Source organism: Pseudorca crassidens, chromosome 10 (genome assembly GCF_039906515.1).
Source record: "Pseudorca crassidens isolate mPseCra1 chromosome 10, mPseCra1.hap1, whole genome shotgun sequence".
Lineage (NCBI taxonomy): Eukaryota > Metazoa > Chordata > Mammalia > Artiodactyla > Delphinidae > Pseudorca > Pseudorca crassidens.
The window spans coordinates 70,939,713-70,965,451 of NC_090305.1; the positions used below are offsets into that span (position 1 = coordinate 70,939,713).

Genomic DNA, 25,739 nt, shown 5'->3' on the forward strand with positions numbered 1-25,739 from the left:
AAAGAGCTTCCAGGCAGCCCTCTGCCACCTGCAGTTTCTAGCTTACTCAGCCCTGCTCAGAGGGACCAGCATGGTGGCTCCCCAGGTCCAGGCACCAGGCAGGCAACTAAGCCCCAGGTGTCTCCTCTGTGAATGAGAGCAGTAACTTTACCCACTCATCCTAATGAGGTAAGGAATATACAGGGCAGTACACGTAAAGGCCTCGGCAGGGCCTGGCTCGCCGTAAATACCCAAGAGACGGGAAGCTATCGGGGAGTGGGCGTGGACCCCAGAGGATCCCAACGCCACAGTTTGGAAGATGCCTTTCCAGGTGGAGATGAAATGGCAGCAAGCACACCACCGTGCACCCCAGCCACCCCCTCCCCGCACCCCCAGCAAACCCAGACACTGAGGACCGGCCACTGCTTAACAAATGCGGAGGGAGAACAAAACCTCTGGGCCAAGGGCAACCCTTGGAAGAAAAGCTTTAAATCCCAACCTGGCCTGTTCCTAGAGGGAGCCCCAACACACAGGATGGGGTGTGGGCGGGGCAGGGCCCTCTGCTGGAGCCAAAGAAAGCCCCGGGATGGACTCAGAGGCTTCCTGGTTCTATTCTGGGCCAACCTTGACTTGCTGGGGACCTTGGGCAAGCCGCTTCCTGTTGTTCAGGCCAGTTTCCGCGTGTGGGAGAGGCCACACTGCCTCTAAGGTCCAGGAGGGAGAGATTTAAGCAGCCTGAGGCCACTGGAGCTTACAGCCCTCACAGTTCCACCTCCTTGGCTTCACCGTTTATTTTAGCCAAAGCTGAATGTGACCTTATTCAGTGAGATGGTATCAGTTATCTTTTTTCCCCCAAATATTTGTCCAAAAAATATTAACTATTTTAATTCAGGAACACTGAATGCCCTTTTACCAACAAAGGTACTAAAAATGGTTTGTGGCTGAGGAACTTCCTTTCCATGGTTAAAATAAAAAAAAAAAAAAAGGAAGTAAGAACAACAGGGCTGGGGCCCTTCCCATTTGTCCCAGCTGTGGCTTCAGGCCCCACACCCTCTAGGAACCCGACATCGAGCTCAAGGATCAGCAAAGGATGGGTCCTTCCTTTCCTCAGGCCTCAAATAACCAACGGCTTACAGCATGGAAATAGCCCCCCGCCAGACGGTACAGGGCCTAGGCACCCAGCAGTGTGCGCTAACAGCCTCTTCATGTCTTATGTGTTCATTCCAGATTTGAAACAAAGCACCACAAGCACTTAAGATTTTGGTAAATGATGAGATCTTACCAGGGTCTCTTCCCTGGGACCGGCCTAAGCCTGCAGCACCCCTACCACCCCCGAGCCCAGTGCTATTCACCCCGACCCAGTCCACCAGTCATAGGGCTCAGGATATGCCTGTCAAGCCACTTACCAGAGTCCTGGAGGAGCTGGCCAGCGTGGCCGGGGGCCTCTGCACTCTTGGGACTTCTCCGTAATTGACAACATCAAAGTTACTCTTCCAAACCATTACCTGCCAAGACCAATAAGCACACAGAATCAGGGGGAGAAAAATCCCTTACCAGTCCTTCTCCATGGAGAAAATGGGCCCAGAGGCCACCCCCAAAGTTCTGGGCCAGTGGTGGGATTGTGATCCCCACCTGGCACCCCACTCCCTCCGGGACCTGCCCCATCTCTGAACAGGCCCCGAGAGAATCGGGTGCTCCACCAGGATGGAGAGTCACTATCACCACTGGGCCTCTGCACTGGCTGCTCCCCGGGCCTGGATGTCCCAGGCCCAAGCTCTGTGTAGCTGGCACTTCAGGCTGAAGTGTCTGCTCTAATACCACCTTCTCAGAGAGGCCTTCCCTGGCCCTCCTGCTGGTTGTCATCATAGCCCTCTATTTCTTTCCTTCAAGGCATCAGAGTCGGTATTTAGTTAATCTTTGTCCCTTTTCCTTGTCTACCATCTGTCTCCCCACTAAAATACAAGTTCCTTAGGGTGGGGGCCCGGCTGGCTTCACTGTGAGAAGTGGTTCAGGTACAGACTCCAGGCCAGATAACTAGGGTGAAGATCCTGGCTCCACCCCTTACTGTGTGGCTCTAGGCAAGGGACTCAACCTCTCTGTGCCTCAGTTTCCTCATCTGTGAAAAGGGAATGGTCATAGTTCCCACCTCACAGGGCTGCAATGAAACTCACAGGAGACAGTCTGGCACAGACACTGGCCCCCAGGGAGCAGTCGGTAACATGTCCATTATTCTACATCCCACTGAGGGGGGGATCTTCATGCCCTGAGGCTCCTCCAACAAAAGCTGGGCAAGAGCGCTCCCTGCTGGAGGGTGCGGGCCACCCGTGGCTGCACTCCTCTAGGGCCACTTCCAGGATGGCAGGAATTGTGAATCGTGGCCAGTAGTCAACTGAGGCCACAGAAAAAACAACGAATCCACATAGGATGGAAATTCAACGTGCCCTGGATGCATGACCCATCGGGACGCAGCCACGAGCCTGGTTCTTTGGGAGGCTGCTCGCCACTCCCAGAGCAGCACCACTGTTCATTGCTCCCCAACTGATGAGCATCTAGGGTCTCTCATCTGTCCCCTTTACAAAAAGAACATCGGCACACACCCCCTTGTTTATAGGGTCCTGTGTACTGCACAAGTCTAACTGCTGAATGGTCCTGAGCCGGGGAATGGCTATCAGGAATATGAAGAGAGAATGTCAAATGTCATTCCCAAAAGGCTCTCGGAGCAGACAATCAGAAGGCAGCCAGGGAGCTGACAGCAGCGGCTGCCCAAGCAGGGGCCAGGGTGGGAGAAGCCCTACTTCCTACCAGGTTGCCTCTTGTGCTATGTGAATTTCTTTTGCCAGGACTTTATTTATGGTGTGAATTTACTGTACTAGTTTCCCTAGTCTTCTGAGCAAGGAGCCAGGCCTCCATGCCCAGGGAAGGCTCAGGGGTTCCCTCTGCCATCCTCCTGCCTTGTGTGGTCAGCACAGGAACCGGTGCTGGTATGGGAAGATGCCTGCCATCTCTTAGCCGTGCTGTGCCTCCAACCGCCCTCTGCTTTACTGGCAGAGACTCGACCAGAATCGGTCCATCAGGCCGGGGCTGGCGCTCACTGGGAGGCCAGCAGCACTTTCCTGGGCAGAGCTGTCAGAGCTGTGAGGCCCGGGAGCAGTGGGATGAACATTCTAGGTGACACACCAGGTCACCAGTGGCTCGGAACAGCCACCCCTTCCTCCCTGCCTCAGGGAAGTGTGGTTTTCTGGACAAGTAGCACTGCACCAGAACCCGGAGAGAGATTTCCAATGGGTGGACACTTCAACGGCCCTGGAGCCTCCCAGGTGCCAGACTCTGGGCCAGACCCCAGGGACAGGGTGTCCCGCAGGAGGCAGGTAACCAGGGCTGAGCAGTCTGGGCAGGAGGCACCAGGGCGGCTGACAGGGTGACAAGGCAGGACAGGACCTCCTCACACATGTCCTCGCTCCACAGCCTGGAGCTGGAAAATGCTGCCCCCTCAGACAGCACCGGAGCAAAGGACGGCAGACGACAGAGTGCAGGCTCTAGCGCAGGCTCCAGCTCTGCTGCAGCCGAGACGCGGTTTCCTCACCCACAGAACAGCTGAAGAGAAGGCTTGCCCCACGCGGCTGCCCTGAGGACTGAATGAGGGGTGACGCTCTTGCCATGTTGCCCTCATTACCAGGCCCGCAGTAAGCACCCAAGAGTTATCTAATTATTCACCTATAATCAGGAGAAAGAAGTTCCTAAAGAAACGTTTTAACTTTCTCACGGCAACAGTAACCCAGACTTCCTACCCACTCTGGTTTGAGCTGTAAGGGTTTTGAGATGCTGCCACGCGTTGGCACCTGCAGCACTCCTGCTCTGGGGAGGCCAGGGCCCAGCTCTGGGGGCCCCACCCCAAGATCCAGGCCTCAAGATTGCTGAAAGCCACCAAGGAAGCTGGTGAAACCCAGCCTGTCCATCCCCAAGACACCTCGGCCCCCTGTTCTGTTCTGCTCAGTATCAGCTGAGACCCCCCAAATCATTCTTTACTTACTTGTTCATCAGAACCTCCAGAAGCAAAATACTCCCCCGTTCTTGAAAAGGCAACAGTGGTGGCTGGACCCTAGGAGAACAAGCCAAAAAGAGCAAACATCAAAGGTCACTCTAGATTCTCAACGCACAGGAAGAAACCAGAAGCTCGTGAGTGAGAGTGGCAGCAGGACTCAGGGCTGAGCACCTCATCCAGCCCATGCCCTCCCCAACCTTTGGCGGAGGAACTGGCAGGTGCCCAAGCATGAGCACTACTGCTGAGACTCTGGTCCCAAGCACCACTGACAAAAGCCAGGCCATGAGGTCGAGGGTTGGGCCGAAAGGAATGAGCAGGAAAGGCCACGCTGACAGCCCTACCAGACTGACATCACTGTCCTCACTTCCCAAGGAGTCAGAGAGGTGCACTGACCTATCCCAGGCCCAGCATTGGGGCCAGAACTAGGTCCCCCTGACCCAGACCATGCCCCCCCCCACCAACACCACACTGCAGCTGACCAGAGAAGCACGGAGCCCCGTGGAGGAGCCAACGAGCAGAGGCAGGGCACTTGGGGAGCTCAGGCGAACCAAAAGGCCAGAACCAGGGCAAGGAGGAGGATGGGGTGGGGTTACTGAAGGTGCCTGGGCAGGGGAGCAAAGTGACGTTTCCCTCTAACGGGCACATCACTTCCTTCATGTTGGGGCCTTGGGAGGAGACATGCCACTCTGGCTTCTCACGCGCTGAAGGTCCACTGAACTGTCCGAAGGGTGATGTCAGGCCTGCACCTGGCCGCACCAGTGCGCACGTTCAGGCTTGGGGCAGGGGGCACGATCTCCTGGTAAAGGGCGGGGGCTCTTCCCCACACGCCTGAAACCCATTGCAGAAAGATGCTCAGAGCAAGAGTCTGCTCGGCACACCACCACGTTAAAAGTTTGGCCAAAAGGAACCATTGCTTCCTTTTGGCCAAACTGTTAATGTGGCAACACCTGGCATTCCCCAAGCAAAGCCAGATATAAGAGGTTCTCGCCTAGATGATGACAGCGCAGGCTCCATCAAAGGCCACCTCAGTTCCTCCAGAGCAGGACAGGGAGCAACAGGAGCTCCAACAGCAAATATGAGGGGCCTCCAGCAGCAGGGCTGACACAGCGGTGGACCCGTGGACAACAGGAATACTGGGAAGCACTTCCACTTGGTGGCAGAAAAGACTAGACAGGTTGTGGGCTGGAAAGGGACCCGACAACACGGAGCAAGGCCAGCTTCTGCCTGCCCAGAAGAGACAGGCAGGTTAGACAGAGCTGCCCCCTGGGCCCAGGCACACTGGGCAGGAGGCAGCACGTCTGCCCATGCTTCTGGAATCTACCCACGGCTCCTCCTCTCTGAGCTGCCCATAGTGGGGGTGATGAAGAAGTACAAGGGGCCCGAAGGGGCTGGGCTCACAGCAGCCCGGGGGTCCTCTGCAGCCATCCATCAGGACAAAGGAGATCCATTCTCACTGATGGGGAACAATGTCCACCTGCATAGGTGAGTGTGCAATACCAGGAGCGCAGCATCACGGGCTGCAGGCGCAGGGCCTGGGGGTAGGATGGGAGCAGGTCATCTGTCACGCAGATACCCTCCCAGGCAGACAGTCACCACACACTGACAGGACTTAAGTGGGGGGAGGCAATTTCAGGTGACTTACTTGAGTCTTAGAAATCTCTGTAATTTCCCATACTTTGAATTTTTTAACGAGTATAGAGCACCGTTACATTAATACAAAAACAAAACAAAACTGTTCTCATTTTGAGGAAAAACAAAGAGGGAAGACAGAAAAGGGAAGGAACACAGTACGTGGAGTGTCAAAAAAGCCAGGCTCTCTGGCTGCCCAGAGCTCATTGAGGAATGGCAGGTTTCCAAGAAGTCACAGCAACTAAGGAACCAAACAAATATTCGTGGGTCAGTCTCCTTTCCTGTTGACACTCAACACCAGATGCCAAGCTGGGGACAAGATGTTAGAGGCCAAGCAGCAGCAGGACCACTGAAGAATGTGGCCGGCAGTCCAGTTTGGCAGGGGGATCAGGACCAGAAAGCAGGTGCTAGGAGCCCTCCAGGCAAGAAGAACTAGAGCCTTCCCCAGCGTCCAAGTCCCAGAAAACTCCAGGGAGGGCGCGAGCGACAAGGGCGCTCAGAGGAGCTCTTGAGCGTTGAGGTCTACAGTCCTCCCCAACAGTGCCCGTTTACCAAGAGGACTGCATGGCTCCTGGACCAGGTACCTCGGTGTTCCTGGAAAGAGTGGTTTCCATGAAGCCTCATACCCATCCACCCTGGGGCCCACAGAAGCAGTCCAGGGCACTCAAAGCACAGCCCAGAGAATGGCTGGCCCTGGGCTCTGCTGTGGGCCAAAGTCATCATGGACTGCAATGCAGACTCGGCTCTTCACTGCTGACAATCTCCAACCCAACCCTTGGTGGGCCTTCGGGGCCCCAGACCACCCAGACCCCCAGAGACCTCACCAGGCCCTCTCTTCTGCCCTTCCCATCAGCACCCTGGCCCCACTGAACTGCTCGCAGCTCCACAAAACTGTGGAGAGCTCAAGAAGGCCTCTTTCCGTGTTCTTTCTGCAGCCTCCTACATTGAGCTCTGAATTTGGTTATTTTTGATCTTTCTTGGTTTTAAATAAATTCATTTAAGGCTACAAATTTGCCTCTGACTGCCATCTTAGAGCTTGGATCCCCAAAGTTTCCCATATGCAGTATTTTCACTGTCCTTCATCTCCAAATGTTCCATTTCCACTGGGATTTTCTCTTTAGCCCAGCAGTTATTTAGAAGTGAGTTCTAGTTTCCAAACCCTGCGGGCTGGGGGAGTCTCCTTTATCACCGGCAGGGACCAGTTGTGATCAGGAGTGTTCTCTGAGACTGTCCCGCCTTCACAGTGGCTGATTCCTTTCAGTCAATTAGTCACTCTTGATGCATTCGTTCACCGGCTAGGGCCAGGCATGTGGCCAAGCTGTTTCTTCCCACAGGCAAGGCCCGGGGCCTCTGCAGCGCCTCCCGAGCGGGACTCCGAGCAGCAGCTCTCAGCTGGGCCCTCGGCAGCGTGGGTCCGACCTGTCCCTGATCGCCAGGGGTGCCCACCTGCCTGAGGCCCTAGTCCCCATCTGGCTCCAGGCCAGGTCCACTGGCAGGGACGCTGCCTAGCCTCAATCAGATCCTTCCCCCCTCCCTCTCTGGATCTGGCCAGTTGGAGCCTTTTGTGAGATGATCATGGTGAGCACGGTCCCCCACCTCTCTCTCCCCCGACCCAGCTGCACGTGGCCCTCGAGCTCAGCTGGACTCACACCCAGTCATTTCACCACACACCGCCTCTGCCTTGCCAACCTCCAGACCCAAGGGACCCATACTGGTTGGTTCCTTCACTCTCAAACAGCAAGGTGTCAATGGAGGGGGGAAAAAAAGGCAAAACAAAGGATGCCATGGTGTTTAGATCCCACAGCTCCTGACGACTCTCACTCCACAGCCCCTGCAGTTTGTCCAGACCTCTCCGCTGGCCTCACCCCCTCCGGTCTGACTCCCTGAGTCCCTGCACACCTGAACTTTGACCGCTGTGGCCACAACAGCTACAGGGGCAAAGGCCCAGCCAGGTACCCCCACCCCCACCATGCAAGGGTTTTGATATGTTTTTCACTGGCTGCCAGCGAACAAAAAGCAACGTCACACCACCTGCCCCATGTCAGAGGTAAAAGAAGAGCGGCCATCAGACAGATACACGGAGACCAAGGAGGCCTCTGGCATGGGTGCTCTGGACTCTGACGCCCGTGCTCAGGCAAAGACACCGCAACCCAGTCCACCAGGACGATTCTTCCACAAATCCCCGCGAGGGAGGCTTGGCACTCACGCGCTAGACCTGTTGTGGGCTGGTGCTTATGTCCCTTTGTGCGGCCCCACAGACAAGGAGCGACCACCTAGGCTGCTCCTGACCTTGGCCAAGGACACCCGTTCCCAGCCCTGAACTCTGGGCTGCCGGCAGGGGACAGGGGGTCAGGCTGAGCTCTTGGTTACTTCAGTTGGAATAAGTGAGCTCCACTCCCTCTTAATGTCCCCTCACTTCTCCCGGGAGCTGCCCAACCATCCAAGGCAGATCTAAGCCTCTCAAGCAGCAAAGCGAGTCTCCAAAATGAACAACTACACAAGGGCCACAGGGCGCAGAGAAACGAGGTGGGAGGGGCCCATTCTGAGAGCTTCCTTCCTCCTGGGGCAGCCAGGGGCGGCCCACGTGCCCAGGCCGCTCTGTCCCCCTGCTGTCTCTCCTCCTAGAGGGCGAGTCCCCCTTGTTGCCACTTCCCCAGTCCCAGCCCCAGCCCCCAGCGTGGCACAAGCTACCAGTAGCATCGGCCGACCCCGTGCTCTGAGCCTGTGATTTCTCGACAACCGAGCACAGCCTCTCACACAGCTGCCCCGGGTTTGGGGCTCTGGGCCCTGGGTGATGGGTGCTCGCTCCACTGCGGGCCAGCTGAGGTTCGGGGAACCACGTGCCCACTGGTCCCTGTGCGGTTCAGTCACTCCACAGAGACACGAACGCCAACTGCACAGCCGCAAACACCAGATTTAACGCCCCACCCACGCCCCGCCTACCCTCCTCTCCCAAATAGCTCTGGGGACTAAAACCAAATGAGCATGTCTCGAGATTATGTTTCGGAAAATACAGAAAAATAAATCTGTATTTCTAGCACGGTGCCCCCACATTTGCCACACAAAACTATGGGGGCCTTGCTCGGGGCGCAAGGCTTCGAAAGACAGCTGCCGTTGGTGGGAAAGCCCTCCCCTCTCCTGGTCTTCCCTGCGGCAAAGTGTGGGGTGAGCGGGGTGAGGAAGCTCCCGTGCAGCTGACGCCCTAAGTCTGTACAGGATCCAGCAAGAAGCAGGGTCTCCCTTTCCTCCTGCTTAACTGTCCCGGTCATGGCAGATCCCCACAGCAAGACTTCCCAGAGCCTCAGAGAGGGCGCTGGCACCCCTACCCAGCCCAGTGTCATCAGATACCCGGCCTGTCCTCCAGGAGTCAGGCCCTGGAAAAGACCCGATGGGCGGGACTAATAAAGGGCAACGGAAGCAGACCTGTAGACCAAGGCAGCAGCAGGCCGAACCCACTCAGGACAGCTGGTGGGGACAAGCTGTCGGGGAATCACTACAGCCCACCCACTGTGGGACGGATTTTAGGAGTTGTGTGACAAAAGAGAAGCCAGAGAGCAAGAGGATGTTCTGGGGCAGATGAGAACAACCCTCAATAAAATAAGAAGCCAGAGAAACCCTTCAGAGACTCTGTGGGTGAGTGGGAGGAGGGGAAATGGGTGAGCCCCATCCAGAGGGGGAGGGGCCGACGGCTATGGCCCTGTGCCCATCAGTGGCGTTAAGTCATCAGAGCCCCCTAATATGTACTCAGTTTCCTAACAAACATTACCCATCCATGATGCCAGGACCATGCCCATAAGAGAAACTTTAAACAGCCTTTTAAAGAGCTCTCATCTAGAACAGCATGGGGTCATTTTCCAAGAGCTGCGCAGGACAGGGACCGGCGTCTGTGAGGACATGTCTTCTCCTATTATGACAGACATGGGCGTCGTTCTTACAGAGGAGGAAAGGCTTGGCAAAGTCAAGGTCTTGCCCACTGTCACAGGCTAAGAGGTGGAGCCAGAATGGTTTGACCCCAAGGTCCAAACCCTTTCCTCCCACTTGTGGTCCCCCAAGGCTCAGGTTTTTCTGGCTGAACAAGATGGAAGAGTGTCCACCATTTTTCTAAACCAGAAACAGGTGAGTACAAGCTGTTCATCCCTGGAAACGTTGGGGTGTTTCCTTAGAAAGCTGGGCATCAGACAAGGCTGTGAACCCTCCCCAACCGAACGTATCCAGCAGGTGGGCTCAGTCAAAGCAGCTGGCAAAGGTGACCGGTGCAGGCTCTTTTCCAGCCCAATCACTGAGAGAGAAATCACCCTGGTGTCCCCAGTGGCGGAGGAAGGAGGACAGTGCACCATATCCAGGCTGGCAGTGCCTGCCTGCTCTGTCCACTCTCCACCCGGATGGGCAGATCTGTCTGGAAGCAGAGGGCTACCCAACGTCTCAGCCCCAACAGGCTCCTCAGCCTGTCCCACCCCCCTGCCCTGGCAAAGGTGCCAGTGTCTGCTCGGCTTGAGTTTGGAAACCTGCCGCCCCTGCACAGCAGGGGTAGCAGGGCGGTGAGGGGCCAGGGCCCGTGTGGGGTTGGAGCCAGCAAAGGGCCTGCTCAACTCTCTGGCCTGTTCCCCAAATCACCTGGAGACATCCACCCTGTGGAAGCCTCTGAAGAGCCACACGAGCCCCAGCTGCAGCCGAGGAGCTGTTTCTGGGGTACAGCACACGTGGCGTCAAGCTCCCACGGGGCAGGAGCCTCACTCAGCCGCCAGCCACACCCCCTGAACGGCCCTTTGTGGCTCAGAGTCCCAAAGCCAGGACTGCAGGGGAGAAGCACCAGAATCCTTCAGGCTCACGATAAACTTGTAACTGCTGTCCAGCCCCAGCCCCACAGGTAAGCCGGCCTCATATGGGCCGATGGAAGTGTGACCAATCACATGCACGCCAGAGAACCACCAAACTGCCGGCATGGTCAGACTCCTGGGGGCACAAGCGGTCCTCAGTGCCAGCACGTGGGCCCAGCCCAGGAGACCCAGGCCACACTGGGTGATCCTGATCTCAGCTTTGCACTTGGCACGTGCCTGTCCTGGTGCCCCTATGCCTTTAGGAAACAATGAGAGACTTTTGGCCTCAACTCGGGCAAGAGAGCTTCTACCCAACAGCATGGCCTCCCCTGACCCTTCCTCACTTTTCCCCCAGTGGGGCTGGCTCAGGCCGGCCCTCTCACAGAACACGGAGACACTTCCCTGCCACACACAGAGCCCCCTCTCCTGCTCGAGGTCTGGCTCCCCGCAGCACCAGCTCCCTGTGGCAGGCTCCTCTCGGCTGGCCTCTGACCCCTGGCCTGCACTATCTCTTCTCATAAGCGTGGACCTGGAGGCCTGAAGGGGTGGCTGCTCCACGTGGCAGAACAACTCAATAGCCCTCCCTCTACGGCTCCCTCGGGGCTATGCCTGAGGGCGGTTACAAGGAGGTCCTCCAAGTCCAAACCAAAGCTTCCTGGGGATCCCTCTCCTGCTGGACCAGAACGCCATCACCTAGCAGCAAGGCTGGAACACAAGAAGCTATGAGGCCCGCTGGCCTCCTACACAGACCAGTGATCTGAAAACAAGAGTGAGATCACAACTTCTAAAAGCCATACATATGAGGTCAACGGGTGTGGTGGAAACTGCAGATGTGGGTACTCATTCCAGGTCAACAACCCTAAGCTGCATGAGACCCCCTACAAGTCCAGATCATTCTCTGGACCTCAGTTCCCCCGCCAGGACTCAAAAGTGCTTTCAAATCTGTCTTCTCATCTGGAGGACAGAATCCCTGGGCATCTGGGACCACTTGGGAGCTGTGGGTGCCACAGGCTTCAGGAAGTGGCTGGTGACAGCTGTGTTTGGTGAGGCCCTCACTACCTCCTGGAACAGAATGTGGAAGCTCAAGTCACCAAGGAGTGCAGCTGTGCATCTTCCTGGAAGGACGGGACAGGGAGGGGACTTCATGAGTGGGGGAGCCTAAAAGGACCAGACACTGCACAGAGCATCTGTGCGGGGCTTCAGCCCACTCCTCAGCCCGTGGTGCAGGCCCTCTCCCTGTGGCTTGGCAGGGGCAATACATCCTCCAAAGGAGTCAATACATCCTCCAAAGGGGTGTCAAAGAACTTCTTCCTGGAGCTGAGCCACTCTGGCCCGACAGCATGTCACAAACCCTCACAGGTCAGGGACATTTTCGGAGCACACTGGCTCCCAGTGACAACACAGGCCCAACTTCCACAGACTTGTCCCCTCAGGGAGAGCAAAGCCACCCCCGCTCCCGGCCCAGATGTCCGCCCACACTAGGTATCTGGTCCAGCTGGCAGACTGATTTTAACAACTGCCCGTATCAAGGCTGCTCAACCACACTCTCCTTCCTTAGGAAGCCACCCTTAGCTGACTTTGAATCGCCCCAAACCCAGGGGCAGAGTCAGACCCAACAAGGAGACACAGCAAACCCTGGCAGACTGGGGCACAGAGGGGGGGCTCGGTTTTGCAGCTCCCCTCACACACACACACCACGTACTTGCCCTCCGACATCAGCCCAGAGACCAGACTCTTCAAGACTCTGTGCCCAAAAGAAAGCGCCCTGGAGGCAGAGAGGGCAAAGGAAGTGGGCCAGGTCTGCCCACGTGGCCCGCTGGAGAACCCAGCACTGAGCTGCCACCGGTGAGTGCACGGTGGTCTCACTACAAGTCTTGAGAAAGAGGAGGAGGAGAAAGGGAGAGATCAGCTCTCCAGGAAGAGGAGAGGGGTTAAAGCTAGCATGGGGCTCTGGCCAGCTCCTTCCTCCCAGAATCGGTCTGCGGAACCCCGAGGAAGCCAGGCCCTGGGGCTCCCACACCCTGCACCCCACAGTGGGGCTGTGTTATGGGTACTCCAGGAAGAAGAGCCCCTAAGACCCATGGCACACCAATGCTAAGTTTCTGTATTTGATAGGGACTTTGGGGGGTCGGAACAGAAACAAATGTGAGCCTCGCACTCCAACTCCCACTTTCATCTGAGCGGGGAGAAGCCTACCCTGCTTCACCCAACCCTCCAAGTACAACCCAAGACTCAACCTGCCTCTCCTGGTTTCCTAACACATCTCATGCCACCTTGGCTCTGCTGATGTCCCCAGAGAGTCCCCTGCTTCCCAGGCCATGAGCCCCAGGGGGTAGGACCACGACATCCATTTCATACCCCTGGTGCCCAGCCTGGTGAGCTGGAAAGCGGATGATGAATGGACAAATGGACGGCAAGATGAACGGAGGTGAGCTCGCTTCTCCTTCTTCCCCCTTCCTCTGGGCACTGCGAGTTTGGTGCCCTGAGGAAGAAGTGATTTCTGAAGCCATTTCCCATTCTCCACACCCCCAAACCACCTCTGTCCCTCATCCTGTCTCCCACGTTTCCAGGTTCAACAGCAGATAGGCAACTGCGCGGTTTCTCTTGGCCCCTGTCTCACTTCTCTGGGAGAACAATGCCCACAGGTTTCCCATATGTGCTGATGCTGGGCCCGAACACAGGAATGGCCTTTTAGATGCCGCATTCAAGGCTTCTCAGGCTGAGAGGTGAGTCAGCTGTCTAAAGAACGTCCACAAGAAAGGAGAAAGTGCTCGGTGATCACTTGGTATGCACCTGCCCGCACGGTGTTTCTGTGCATTGCTTTTCCTTCATTTTCGTGGGAGCAGGAGAGGTAGCAGCGTTCATGTGGTTTTCAAATGCCCTCTGGGTTATAAGATCCGAAACTGGTTACGTGTGAATCTAAGTAACTACTTGCCAAAGGGCTAACAAAGGTGGCGCCCCCACAGGCTGACAATAGGAGCAGCGATCACGCCAGTGCAATGGCCATACGTGACACCTAGATGTGTCGACACCAGGGGAACAGGCCTGCTGGTCCTGCACACCAGACATTTCTCTGACAGAGGACCAGGGGTCACCATGGGCTGAGGGCAAGCGGCCTCCAGGTCCCAAGGAAGCAGAAGAAAAGGCCCATGCCCCCACTCCAAGCCATGGCCAAGGGCCCTTGTGCTCTGACTCAGATGGCAGTGGGATCCAGAGAGCCCTGGGCTAGAAGCCTCACACCTAGCTGCTGGCCCAAGAGACATGAGCACCCCAGGGCCTCCCTCAGCCCTCAAGAGCCTGACCCCACTCTCCATCCCATCTGCCCCTGCTCATGGGTGGAGAAGTGGACAAACTGAAATGCTCTGGTCTCTGCACCTGTGACCCACTTGGGTGTGGCGACCACGTCCCAGCAGGAGACAGCTCAGCCATACCCAGGCTGGCTGCAGGGGAGAACCGCAAGCAGTCCACCGCCCACCGGGCCCCGTGCCCAGCTACTGCCCACATAGGGGGCCAGGGCACCGGATGTGTTGGTGAAAGATGCTCAGAGAGAAGGCCTCTCTCCCTCGTTTCAATTCTAGGAATTCCCCCATGAATGTGCAGGGAGATTTCCCTCCTTCACACCTGCCTCTGCAAGACACCTGTTGTTTCTGCCTCCAAAGGGCCCCAGGAGGCCTGATGGCAATTCAGGGCATGAGTTCCAGGGCTCTACTCAACTGCTGGACCAAGTGATGCCTGAGGTCACTGGGGACAGATTCCATTCAGCCCCTGGGAAAAGTCTGTCAACCTTGTCCAGAGGCCTCCGTTCCGACCCCCTACCCAACTGAACCCCTGTACTCCCTTCTCAGCTGCAGCACCAGGCCCAGCACTTCTGCCAGAGGTCACAGGTCTTGTGGGTGGGAAACCTGCTTCTGCACCTCACCCCAATGTGCAGGCTGCGAGGGGACCACAGAACCCCTCCATCGGGCTCCAAGGGAAGGGCCACCTCAAGACAGCGCCTCCCCCCCACTCCATGCTACTCAGCCCAGGCTGACGCCCTCACCTGATGCCCATGGAGCGTGTAGAGCAGCCGGCCCTCCATGAGGTCCAGGATCTTCAGGGTTGAGTCGCTGGAGGCCGTGACCAAGTAGTTTCCCGACGGGTGGAAGGAGAGGGCGTTCACCGCTGCACTGTGCACTGGAGGAAAGACGTCACTCAGATGGGCTGGGAGGCCCACGAAGCCAGAAGACAGGCCAGAAGGCTCGGCACAGGTCTGGGCCGGGGCGGCCATTGCCCAGAGCTGCTATGAAGAGCCCCACAAGGACCTCCCAGGAGAGCAGCACAAACAAAGGACAGGAGGAGACTCATCCAGAGATGAGGGCAGGCAGCGGGAGATGCAGGGCAGGCGGGAGCACGTGTGGCAAGGCCAGAGAGATCAAGCTATTCCTCCGCTTCTCTCTCCTCACCAAGCAGTCAAGCTAGAGCCGAACAGAGTGCTCAAACATAATGCTCAATCTGTCTCACATGCTGCTACGTCAGGGAAACCAAATGGAAAAGAAAACCCCTGGAAATGCCAATATGATGCCCCTGCCCTGGGGGAAAGGATGGGCATGGGGGCAGGCAAGAAAACAGCTTAAGACCCGCTCTCAGGAGCCAGTCAGGCCCGGGTTCCAATCCCAGCCTCCTGACTGACCCACCCTGAGACCCTGAACGAGCATCTTCACACACTGAGCCCGTTTCTCCTTCTGTGGCACAGCACCCACAAGTTAGGGTGTTGTAGGCATGCTGCCAGGTGAAGCCTGAGGCCTCTGTACAGAGTGAGCCCTGATGTCCCTTTCCGCTACCCCAGGCATCCCATGCTACTCCAGGTCCTGCCATTTAACCCACTCGACAGCTCAAGCCCATCCACGATTCTTCCCCACTGCTCCAGCCCAAGTCCCACCATCCATGCTGGTGTCCCTCGCTCTCCAAGATCTGGCCACACCAGCCCTGTCAGCTCCCTGGCTGTGGGACCTTCCCAGCCCTTGTTCTCCCTGCCCGGGAAGACTCTTGCTCGCCTCTTCCCTAGACCCTGCAGCTCACTCACTGCTCAGTCACCTCCTCAGGGAAGGCTCCCCTGACCTCGCCATCAGGGTCACCCCCTTGTGGTCCCTCCTGAAGCACCGTGAGTCTCTTCACAGCAGGGTTTTTACATTTATGTGCAGCTATTTGGTTCCCGGCTGGGTCCCCCATGAGACCATGTGCTCCATCAGGCAGGGGGCTGTGTTGGGTCCTTGGCTCCTGGCTCAGTGCCTGACACTGAGCGGGACTCAAAAAGCAGTTGGTCAGTAGGTGAACTGGACCAGGCAGGCCACATGGGGACATCAACGTAGAGTAGCTGCTGAGGAAGACCCAGGTGCCTTTGTACCCATTAACACAGGCCTCGTGAGCAAAACCACAGGGGCTAGGATAACCATGACCCCGCCAAGTCAGAACTGCCACAAACATAAAGGCAAACTCTAAAATCAACCCCTCATCCTGGCACCGTGAGACTGCAAGAACCACTGCTGGACCAGTAAACACACCCACCATGAAACGGCCCTCAGTAGAGCTGACAGAGGTACACGGAGCCCCTCAGACACCAGGTCAGCCGATGTGCAGACATGTCGGGGAGTGTGGATTCACGTTCCCAAGCATACTTAGGGGAGACACTAGGGCTTTACATAATACGATCTTTAGGTCTAAACACTCTCTCTCTCAGCACCAGGAACTCCAAGAGACGGCCTGGAGTGGGGCTGATGGGGTCTCCAGAGCCAGCTCCTGGAGGCGGAGTCCAGAGCCCCACGGCCAGACGCTCTCCCACACTCAGGGCCATGAGGCAGAGGGCGGCACACTCAGTGTTTACCAGAAATGGGGGCATGGAGAGGAGAGAAAAAAAGCCAGAGCCGACCCCAGCAGAACTGAACAGGCACCGGCCACAAGCAGCAGCAGAAAGAACGTTAGTGGCGCACAGGGTGTGCCCGTGACTCCCCACGTGTGGGGGGCACACCCACGTGTGCAGACCCAGAGGAAGGTGTGGACAGAAGCTCCAGACACAGAGCAGGGGTGCCCTCTGGGGAGGACAGGAATAGGGGGACTTCTAATTATTACTCTACGTACTTCCAGAAAATATTTTTTCAGCATTAGAATATAGTCACTATCATTATACAACTGAGCAAATGATAAAAAGTGAATCCTTCCCTCCCCCCAAACGAGTGTGTCACGCCTGGGGAGGAGACCCAGGCTCTGCAGGCACTTCAGGCTGTGCTTCTATAGGCTGCGAGCTAGTGTGTGCTCCTGAGGGGCTGGCTGTGCTCGCCAGAACGCTGGTTCACACTCACGCTGATGAGTGGGGGTGGGAGACGGGCACAAACACTGCGAGATCCCCCTGAGGAGTCCCGCCCACCTCTGACCCCTCAGCCCACAGTAGGACAGCTTTGAGAGGCAGCTGCCCTCCATCTATCTCACCACGCCCCAATCTCCCCTTGGGCCTCCTTAGATGCTGCTCCTGGCGCATCTGCCTTGCTGAGCCTGGAGAAGGGCGCGCTATTCTTGCTTCTGCAGCTCCTGGCAGCCTGTGCTGGCATGAACGCCCCCCAGCCCCTCCCCGAGACAAAGCTGGCAGGGGACAGCCAGCAGCAGCGTGGATCGGGGGAGGCAAGCTCAGGAAACACAGGGCTTGCCCAGCACCAGCAGGGCGGCAGGGGCAGGGCGTGGTTACCAGCCAGGTTCTCCCACCTGGTCAAGCCCACCCAAGGGAGGGAACCGCCGCCCATCCCCCCAACCGGCCCCGGGAGGGGTGCCCGAGGCCCTGCTCCACTATTAATGGCAGAAATAGCTAAGGCCTCTTGGCTGGGGTAGAAATATCTGGAACCACTTACTCCAAAACAGGGCTCAGCCTGGCAAGCCAGGCTTTTGGGAATGTGCCAGCCCCAGCTTTCCCCACTCGCTCTCCTGCCTCACCCACCGGCCCCACCAGCCTGGAGCAGCCTCTCTGGCTCTGCCGAGGGTGGGGCTGTACCAGGGAGGCCTCATAGAATCAGCCCTGCATGACAGTCTCCCACGGAGGCCCGGCTGCCGCACGAGGGGGTGAGCCTCCCGTCACGAAGCCCTGAGCAGTGACGGCACACAAACAATCCACTTTTCACCAAGCTCAAAGTTGTAGGCCCTCTGCCTATCTCCATGGCAGACATGGGTGACAGCTGATGGCAGGTTGCCATTTGGGCACGATGTGGGCTACACCCCACCCCCACCGTGACCCCAAAGAAGGGACTCCAGCTCAGGGTCAGAGATGTACCAGCGTCAATGTTCTATAGGTCACCAGAATGCCAGGGAGGGTGGGACTGAGGCCACTGCAGACCCTGCCCCCAAGTACTGGGAACGGGCCACAGCCTGCGGGCAGCAGGTGGCCTAAGGAGAGACCTGGCTATCCACAAGCTGCCCACACAGCTCTGCTTGTAGAACCCTCAGCGAATCTGGCCCACTGCCCAATGGGTTCCAAACTGGCCATGGGGCCCACAGAGACCCACAGGTGTCCAAGGTGCCCAAGCAGGAGGTCTCCTTCTGGGGCAGGCCATGCTAGCGCCGAGCCCCACCACATGCCCACAAGGGGCTCGCTCTGCCACGGTGGCCTCTCACAACGCACAACTGGCATTACTAGTGACACAGTGGCTGTGGGCTCACAAGAGGCTATGGGTTCACACAGTGAAGGTGCCCTGACACCAGCAGCAAAGGACACTCCAAACAGTCATCTCGCGAATGTCGTAGGAACACCCGCTCAGGGATGGTGGGCGAGAGCTGCTGAGTTGGCCAGAGCAGGTGGGACGGTGCACTGCCTCCTGATCAACCCTTTCGGTCTCCAAACGCCAAAAAGGGTGCAGGCCTGCCCTGCTGGTTGCACAGCAGCTTTAAAATCCTCCGTGACCATGTCTGGGGTAGAGAGGGGGTCCAGGGACGTGCTAAGGACCAGTGGACAGAGAAGCTGGGACTCTGAGCTCTAACTGGAGTTTCTGGAGAGAGCCAAGCCAAGCCCTCTTGGGGGCCTCAGGCAAGTAAATGATTAGAATCAACACGGTGAGAGGAAGCCATAGCTTCCCAGCTGCTTGACCTGGGCAAGCCTCATACACCCCATCTGTGAAATGGGGAGTAGCCCCGCCCTGCTGACCACTCAGGCCTGTCCCTGGATAATGAACCCGCACGTGCCTGGAAACCGCAAAGCACATTAAGGGATCCGGGACAGAGCTGCTGCTGCTCATATGTCTGAACAGTCTTAATGTGGGCTCAGAGCATACGGAGCCGAACCCACCTCCGTGGGGACTGGCACTCGCGGGGCTCCAGTGCCCCACCAACTCCTTGCTGAATTGGGAAATCAGAACTGCTCCCTGCAGTGATAGGCCAGAGCAAGAAACTCCTCGCCTGAGACAAATGGTGCCAGCTGCCTGCTGTAGCCCAGAGTGATGCCAACAACCCAAAATGGGACCAGAAGTGCCCTCCACGGAGCAAGACCATGGCGGCTGGCCACAGGCTGGCTGCGCTTGCTGGCCACACGTTTGCAGTATCATGAACCAACTTCTCTCAGGAGAGCCCAACAGCCTTATGCGCCCAAAGCCCAATCAGGGAAGACACTGGATGTCACTGTCCTTAAACACTTCTCCCTGGGTGTCCTAGGGGTCAGGGACAGAAAACAGCTCAGGTGCCTGCTACTGGGGGGCTGGGAGCCCTACTTGGGCAATCAGCTTCCCAAGAGATCCCCTGGCACCTCTTCTGGGTGGGGGGACAGCTGCTACTCAGGGGCTAGGAGGGTCTCTCAGGTAGAAGGTTCTGCCACGGAGCTCTCTAGGGGAGCTGCTGAGCACACCTGACCAGGTCCCTCCCCAGCAAACAGGGTGAGGGCTGTCCCCCCCAACCAAGGAGCTCAGACCTGCCAGGCTCTCCTTGAGCCCCGGAGGCTGAGCCCAGAGGTGGTGGGATGAGTCTGCTGCCTTGTGAATACCCACCGTGTGCCATGCATTGGGCAGGGAGCTCAGAGGGAACCGGGTTATTTATGGGGTACTCCAGGCCCCCTGAAGCCTCTGGTCTCTATTAGGGGTGGCTTAGGAATAAGATGCTGCAGGCTCGCTGAGTGGCTCTATCACAAGAGGAAAGGACAGCAGCAAAAACAGACTGAAATCTCACTGTGGAGCCTGTCAGCCTCATGCACCTCAGGTCCCCTCAGGACTTGACCTCTGATGCTGTCCGAGTCCACCCCCACCCCTGGGCCCTGCCAGTCACTGATCTCCCACCCCCACCCACTGCCAAGCCTACTCCCCCAGGAATCTCTCCCCAGCACCCTCCACTCTCAACTGCTCTGCATCATGCCGCCCCCTGACCACCCTCTTTAGGAGACCTGCTTTCCTTCAGTCCCCTGGCTCTGCTCTCCTCAGCCCTCCATCCCGGTTTTCTAAGCGGGCTGCCCCTGCTCACTCTGGCTGCTTGTGGACCTTTTTCTTTCACAGCCCCTCAATCACAGGGATGCAGGGTGTGGCCTTCTCACACCCCAGATCCCTAGGCCCAGCTGGCCCCTCCACCCCATAGCATCAGCTTCTGCCTCTATTCAATCTCCAAAACCCACCCCCTGGGCCTGACCCCTGCCCCACTCTGATGCCCAGCTTTCACCCGACATCTGGCATTAACAGCCCACCCACCAGTCACCTAGGCACGTGGCTTCCTACCCAAGCAGGCTCTCAGCACTGCTGTCCTCTCAGATGCCCCTCACCCTTTCACCTGTCCCAGCACTCCCAGCCAGGCTGCATCTTCGGGACCCTGGGCTAGAGCATGGCATTCAAGGCCATCCCCTGCAGGTACCTGTTGCTGCACCTCGCCAACACCAGACCTAGGTTCCTGATCCATCACAGGTGGGCCTGGACTCTCCCAGGGTCACCTGGAGATTCTCTTCACCAGTATCAAGATTTATGTGGTACAAACCATGTACCCAGTAATGTATTGTAATCCTCATGTGGATTCTCCCATCAGATCCTCACAAACCCCATAAGGCAGGCTACCACCAGCCCTTCACAGACAGGAAACAGAGCCCGTACTCCTAACTACTGCTCTGCCTCATCACCTCCCTTCCCGTCTCTCCCTGTGCAAGTCCTCCCTCATGACCCCACACTCAGAGGTGGCCTTCCCGCCCAGCACTCCTCTGCACCTCCCACCTTCTGCCCAGTCAGCTATGCAGATGTACCCAGTCTCCAACTCAGGCCTGGCCCAGAGCAGGAGGAGAAAAGCCTCTGAGTGTGAAGGAGAGGAGGGAGAGGCGTGGTCTCCAAGTAGAGGGCAGACCCTGCTGGGGCTCTGTTCAGGAAGCCTCTGTCTGAAACAGCATCAGTGACAAGCCCCAGGACTCCCTGTTGAGGAAAGAACCATTCTCATGGCTGGCCCCTGCCACCTAGTGGTGGTGTACAGTACTGCAAGCCTGGACCAACTGGGCCCACCTTGCTGGGAGACCAGACCTCCTGACTGAGACTCAGCATCACTGTCATTGTCACTAACACTGTGCCTGGTTCCTGTTTTGTGTGAGGCACTCTGTAAGTTCTTGTCATGGACCAACTCATCACCCTCCCAACATCACCTAAGAAACAGGCCTTATCATTGTGCCAGGGGCCCAGAGAAGTCAAGTAACCTGCTCAAAGTCACACTGCTAAAAATGCTGAAGCTGGGTGCAGAGCCACCCTCCACCATGTGCTTTTCAAGACCAGGATCCACTCCCCCTTCTTGGAAGATCTGTTCCTTCAGTTACCCCAAGAAAGTCCTGGCCTCAAACATCTGAGAATTGGAAGGGCTTGTGGGGGGTGTTAAGGGGAGAGCTCTGAATCCCACGCCCCACACTTTTCTCCAGATATGTCCTTCCCATTTTCAGGTGTGAATTTTGGAAGTGAGCCCATGGACTTGAAACTTAATCCCAAGTCAACAACCACAGTTCTTTACACAATGCCAGCTCTGACTCTCCCTGGTCTCAGCCCTGAGCCCCCAGGCCTGCCCACCCATTCTGCCCCCTGCACAACTCCCAGTTGATGGTGACTCCCTCACCAGCTCCCTTCCCTGGGCCCCATCCCCACAACTGGGGTGACTTAGGACTCTGCCCAGTCATACCTGCTCTGAGGCCAGTTCCATATCCCAGTACCTTCAGCTCTCTCATCGTAAGCTCACCCAAGTCTGCCCCCACTCCCACCTCCTTCCTGCAGCCCAATACCAGCCCACGTAGACAGCCCGCCGCCCTGCCTTCCAAGGGCTATAATTAAATATATATATAAATAAGGGGGCACAGCACCAGGGCTGGCTTCCAAGCCTGGCCCCCTACCAAGTCGACCCTCCATATGGCTCATGGCTCCACATCTGTGGAGGACACTGTGGAACTAGAGGTGGCCAAGGTCCCACCAACACTGACCTCTTTTGACAGATCTGTCTCCTTCACCATCTCCAGGGCTGTCACCTCGGCCCTGGAGGACAGAGCCTCCATTACAGGGGGAGGTGAGTGGCACGGGCAGCCCCTGAGAAGTGCCCCTCAAGAGGAGCCCTGGCCAGAGCCCCACTGAGAGCCCCCATCTGGACCGCAGTGTGCATGAGGTTCTGCCACCTCGTAAGTGGGCACCAAAGGGCTGGTGGATGCCAGTTAGCACCACGCTCTATCTCCAGGCCAAGGTTCCAGGACAGCCACGCCATAGACTACCCACCCCTGAAGATCCCAACAGACCCAGGACTCCCCCCTAACCCCAAGCCAGCCACAGCTGTCCTCAGGCCCATTTAAGCCCCACAGCCAAGAGCCGGGCACCCGGCGTGGCACAGTCCCACTGCAGCCGCTCGGGGACACTCACACTGATAGTGCTGCAAGAGCCGGTGAGTCCGCACGTCCCACACCTTCACCGTGTTGTCCATGCCGGCGGCGGCGATGCACGTGCCGCTGGGGTGGAAGTCCACGTAGGTGACAAAGCTGGAAAGGGGGCCACCGCATGCTGTAGGAGGTCTGCCCCGGCTCAGAACAGACCCCCAAACATCCAGCACATCCCCATCCCCACACACCTGCTCACACTCTTCCCTCAGCCCAGAATACCTCCCTATTACCCTGTATCTTTACCAGGCGGCCAAGGGAGAACAAGAAGGAGAGGGTGAGAACAGAGGCTAGCAGTGACCTGAGGGGCACTTACCAGGGAGCAAGTCTCAGCACCAACTTCTAAATGCGAGCAGAGAAAGTGGACTTCAGACCAAAGGTCAGCCAGCTGCTCGGGTGCTTTCAGTTAGAGCTGATGCCCCTACCAGAGCAGGAGGCAGGGCAGGCCCTGCCACCTGAGGCCCAGACATCAAGGGCCAGCAGGGTCCCAGAACCACTGGCTCACCTATTTCTAGAAGACAAGCCAAGGGCCCTCGATATACTCATATGTGACACCCAGGCTGGTATCGTGGCCAGTCCTCAGGAGGGACCCTTACCTGGGGCTCCCAGCCTAACAAGGGGCAGACGCTGAGGTTCATCTAGGAACCCAGATTGGGTGGGTCCCTGCTCAAATGCAGGCTCATCCCTCTCAGTGATGCGGCATGATATGAACAGTCACCATCCACTACAAGAACCTGATTAGCCTTTCATTTATAAAGTCATCACCAAGGAGAACATCCTTTTGGGGGTCTGGGTTCAACTTCTTTAGACAGACGTGTCACAATTTTGAGAACTAGAAAGTGAAGGGAAAAGAGAGGCCTCAAGAGTTTCATGCCTTTATCTTTATCTTTATTCCTGTCCTTCCCCTAGGTTCTTCATAAACATTTTTTTTTTTTTAGATTCCATATATATGTGTTAGCATACGGTATTTGTTTTTCTCTAAAACACAGACGTAGAGAATGGACTGGAGGAGACGGGGAGGGGGAAGGGTAAGTTGGGACAAAGTGAGAGAGTGGCATGGACATATATACACTACCAAATGTAAAACAGCTAGCTAGTGGGAAGCAGCTGCATAGCACAGGGAGATCAGCTCGGTGCTTTGTGACCACCTAGAGGGGTGGGATAGGGAGGGAGGGAGGGAGACGCAAGAGGGAGGAGATATGGGGATATACGTATAGCTGACTCACTTTGTTATAAAGCAGAAACTAAGACACCATTGTAAAGCAATTATACTCCAATAAAGATGTTCAAAAAGAGTTTCGTGCCTTGAGGTTAAGCACTCTTACTGTTTGTGGGGATGGGGATGAGGCAGAAACTTCCACCCACAAGCGAAAAGATACAGAGCCAGGGAGCAGCAGAGACATAGCGGTGGGCCCCAAGTGCCGCCACTGGAGGCCACTAGGGCCTCTTCGAGCCCAGGTCTATGCTTTTCTCGAGCGCCTACAGGTGGAGGACAGGGTCTGGGGACTCACCTGCCGTGCTCACAGTATGAGTGGACACACTCCCGGCTAGTCTTGTCCCACACCTTGACAGTCTTGTCATCACTGGCAGACACGATGAGCCGCCCATCCGGGGAGAACCTGAACCAGGCGGGGCACAAGTCACATCACCAGTCAACAGACATCACGGGCACCACACACCATCTTCCACAGTCACCCTTCCTGAGCTGCCCACCACCTGACCTCAGGAACCCACCTGGGCCACATGCCCTGCTCTGACCCTGAGTGATCCTGGGCAAATGCCTTTCTCTCTGCAAGATGGGTCAGAAGGGTGCCTACCTCCTGGTAAGCAGGTAGGCAGTAGCGTCGCACACGAGGCCCCCAGCACTGCACATGGCAACATGCGTGCTGACTGCTGGTACTTGGCATCATTATCCTGTTCCCAAGTGCCCTGAATCCACATCTAACTCTGAGAATGGGTCAGCAAAACCAACCTGCTAACAAAAAAGGAGTGGAGGTTCTGGGGACCCACCACCAAAGGCCTGGTGTGAGTTTAACACTTGTTTGCTGGCGGGGCCCCTCCTATTCTCAGGAGCCCAATGGTGAGGGCCTCTCAGAGTAATCAGGGAGCTCCCAGGACAGAGGAACGAGGGCCCTGGAGAACAAGTAACTTCATGGGGTCCCCAGAAGAACACAGCTCAACAGTCCCCAACCTCTGACTCCCATGGTTTCCTAGTGTCCCCCAGACACTGCATCCTCTTCCTCCAGGGCACAGAGATTCGACACGTGAGATCTCTGTTGAAAGGAACAGAATAAGCTAGAAGCAGGCACAGCTGTGTCCGCAATTCTTAGACCTTGAAAGGTGCTTTGAATCAGCTGGCCCCCATCCCCACGGCACTGGCCCCCACACCAAAGGGAGAACCGGCTTCCAGACCAACCCCTCTCAGAAGCCTGGGCCCCCATCTGGCAGCTCTGAAGCAAAATCAACCTCTGAGGAGCAGAACGTCCTCAGAGGAAAGTAGGCAAGGCTTAGTGCCAGACACTCGGCTTCCAACCCCAGCTCTGCCACTTACTCCCAATGTGCCCCACGGCAAGATACTACACTATTCTGAGCCTCAGTTTCTTCATCTGCAAAATGGCAACAATGCCACCTACTTGCGGGACTGCCATGAGGAGTTAGAAGAAAACGTCTAGTGGTGGTACTGACGTTACCTTGTTGTTGTTGCTATTGCTAATAAGTGGCCCCTGATGACTCACCTTGGGCTGCATCAGCACAGACGTCGGGGTCAGTCGTGGCTGACAACGGACTAACTTACTTGTCGTGCATTAGCTCAGTGAAGCTTGGACAACTTACAATGTGAGAACTATTACTGTTCTTTTTCACACATACGGAAGTTGAGGTTCAGGAAGATAAAGAGTGGCTAATAACTTGTCCAAGGTCATGGTGCTAGCACCTGCCAACTCCTCTGTGCCCTCCAACCCCCGGGGTCCCTCCAGTGGTCTCCAGGTAGGACACTACTCACTTGGCACAGCGGACCCAGTTGATGTGCTGGCTCAGGGAAAACAGGAATTTCTGGCGATGAGTTGACCACACCTTGACTGTCTTGTCGTCGGAGGCTGTCACGAAGGACTGGCCATCGCTGCAGAAATGGATGCTCCTCACTGTGGCCGTGTGTGCACGAAACATGGTTGACTCGCCTTTGCTGCAGGGATGGGTATCCAGAGTCAGGAAACCCATAAACCCATAAGAGCAACAGAAGGGCACATCGAAGCCCTCCCCACCCCTCAGAACCCTCCCAAAGTAAATCCAGGCTTGAGTGCCTCAGTCCCCAAAAAGCGAAGCCAGAGCCTCACCCACGTGCAGGCAGCGTCAGGTGGGATCCCTTCCAGGATGGCTGAGGTCAGCCCAGGATCTCCCTATTGGCCCTGAGGGG

General features: G+C 56.9%; 1 protein-coding gene across 4 annotated transcripts in view; it reads right to left on the reverse strand.

The window, feature by feature from the left end:
- POC1A (POC1 centriolar protein A) overlaps window positions 1-25,739 on the reverse strand; it is a 131,980-nt gene that overhangs the window by 64,059 nt on the left and 42,182 nt on the right. For all 4 annotated transcript variants that reach the window (XM_067754622.1, XM_067754621.1, XM_067754619.1 and 1 more), the window contains exons 4-9: window positions 25,329-25,508; window positions 23,839-23,946; window positions 22,314-22,429; window positions 14,507-14,640; window positions 4,010-4,078; window positions 1,386-1,484 (exon numbers count right to left, since the gene is read on the reverse strand). In XM_067754622.1, coding sequence (XP_067610723.1) covers window positions 1,386-1,484; window positions 4,010-4,078; window positions 14,507-14,640; window positions 22,314-22,429; window positions 23,839-23,946; window positions 25,329-25,508 — 706 coding nt within the window. The remainder of the gene's footprint in view (window positions 1-1,385; window positions 1,485-4,009; window positions 4,079-14,506; window positions 14,641-22,313; window positions 22,430-23,838; window positions 23,947-25,328; window positions 25,509-25,739) is intronic.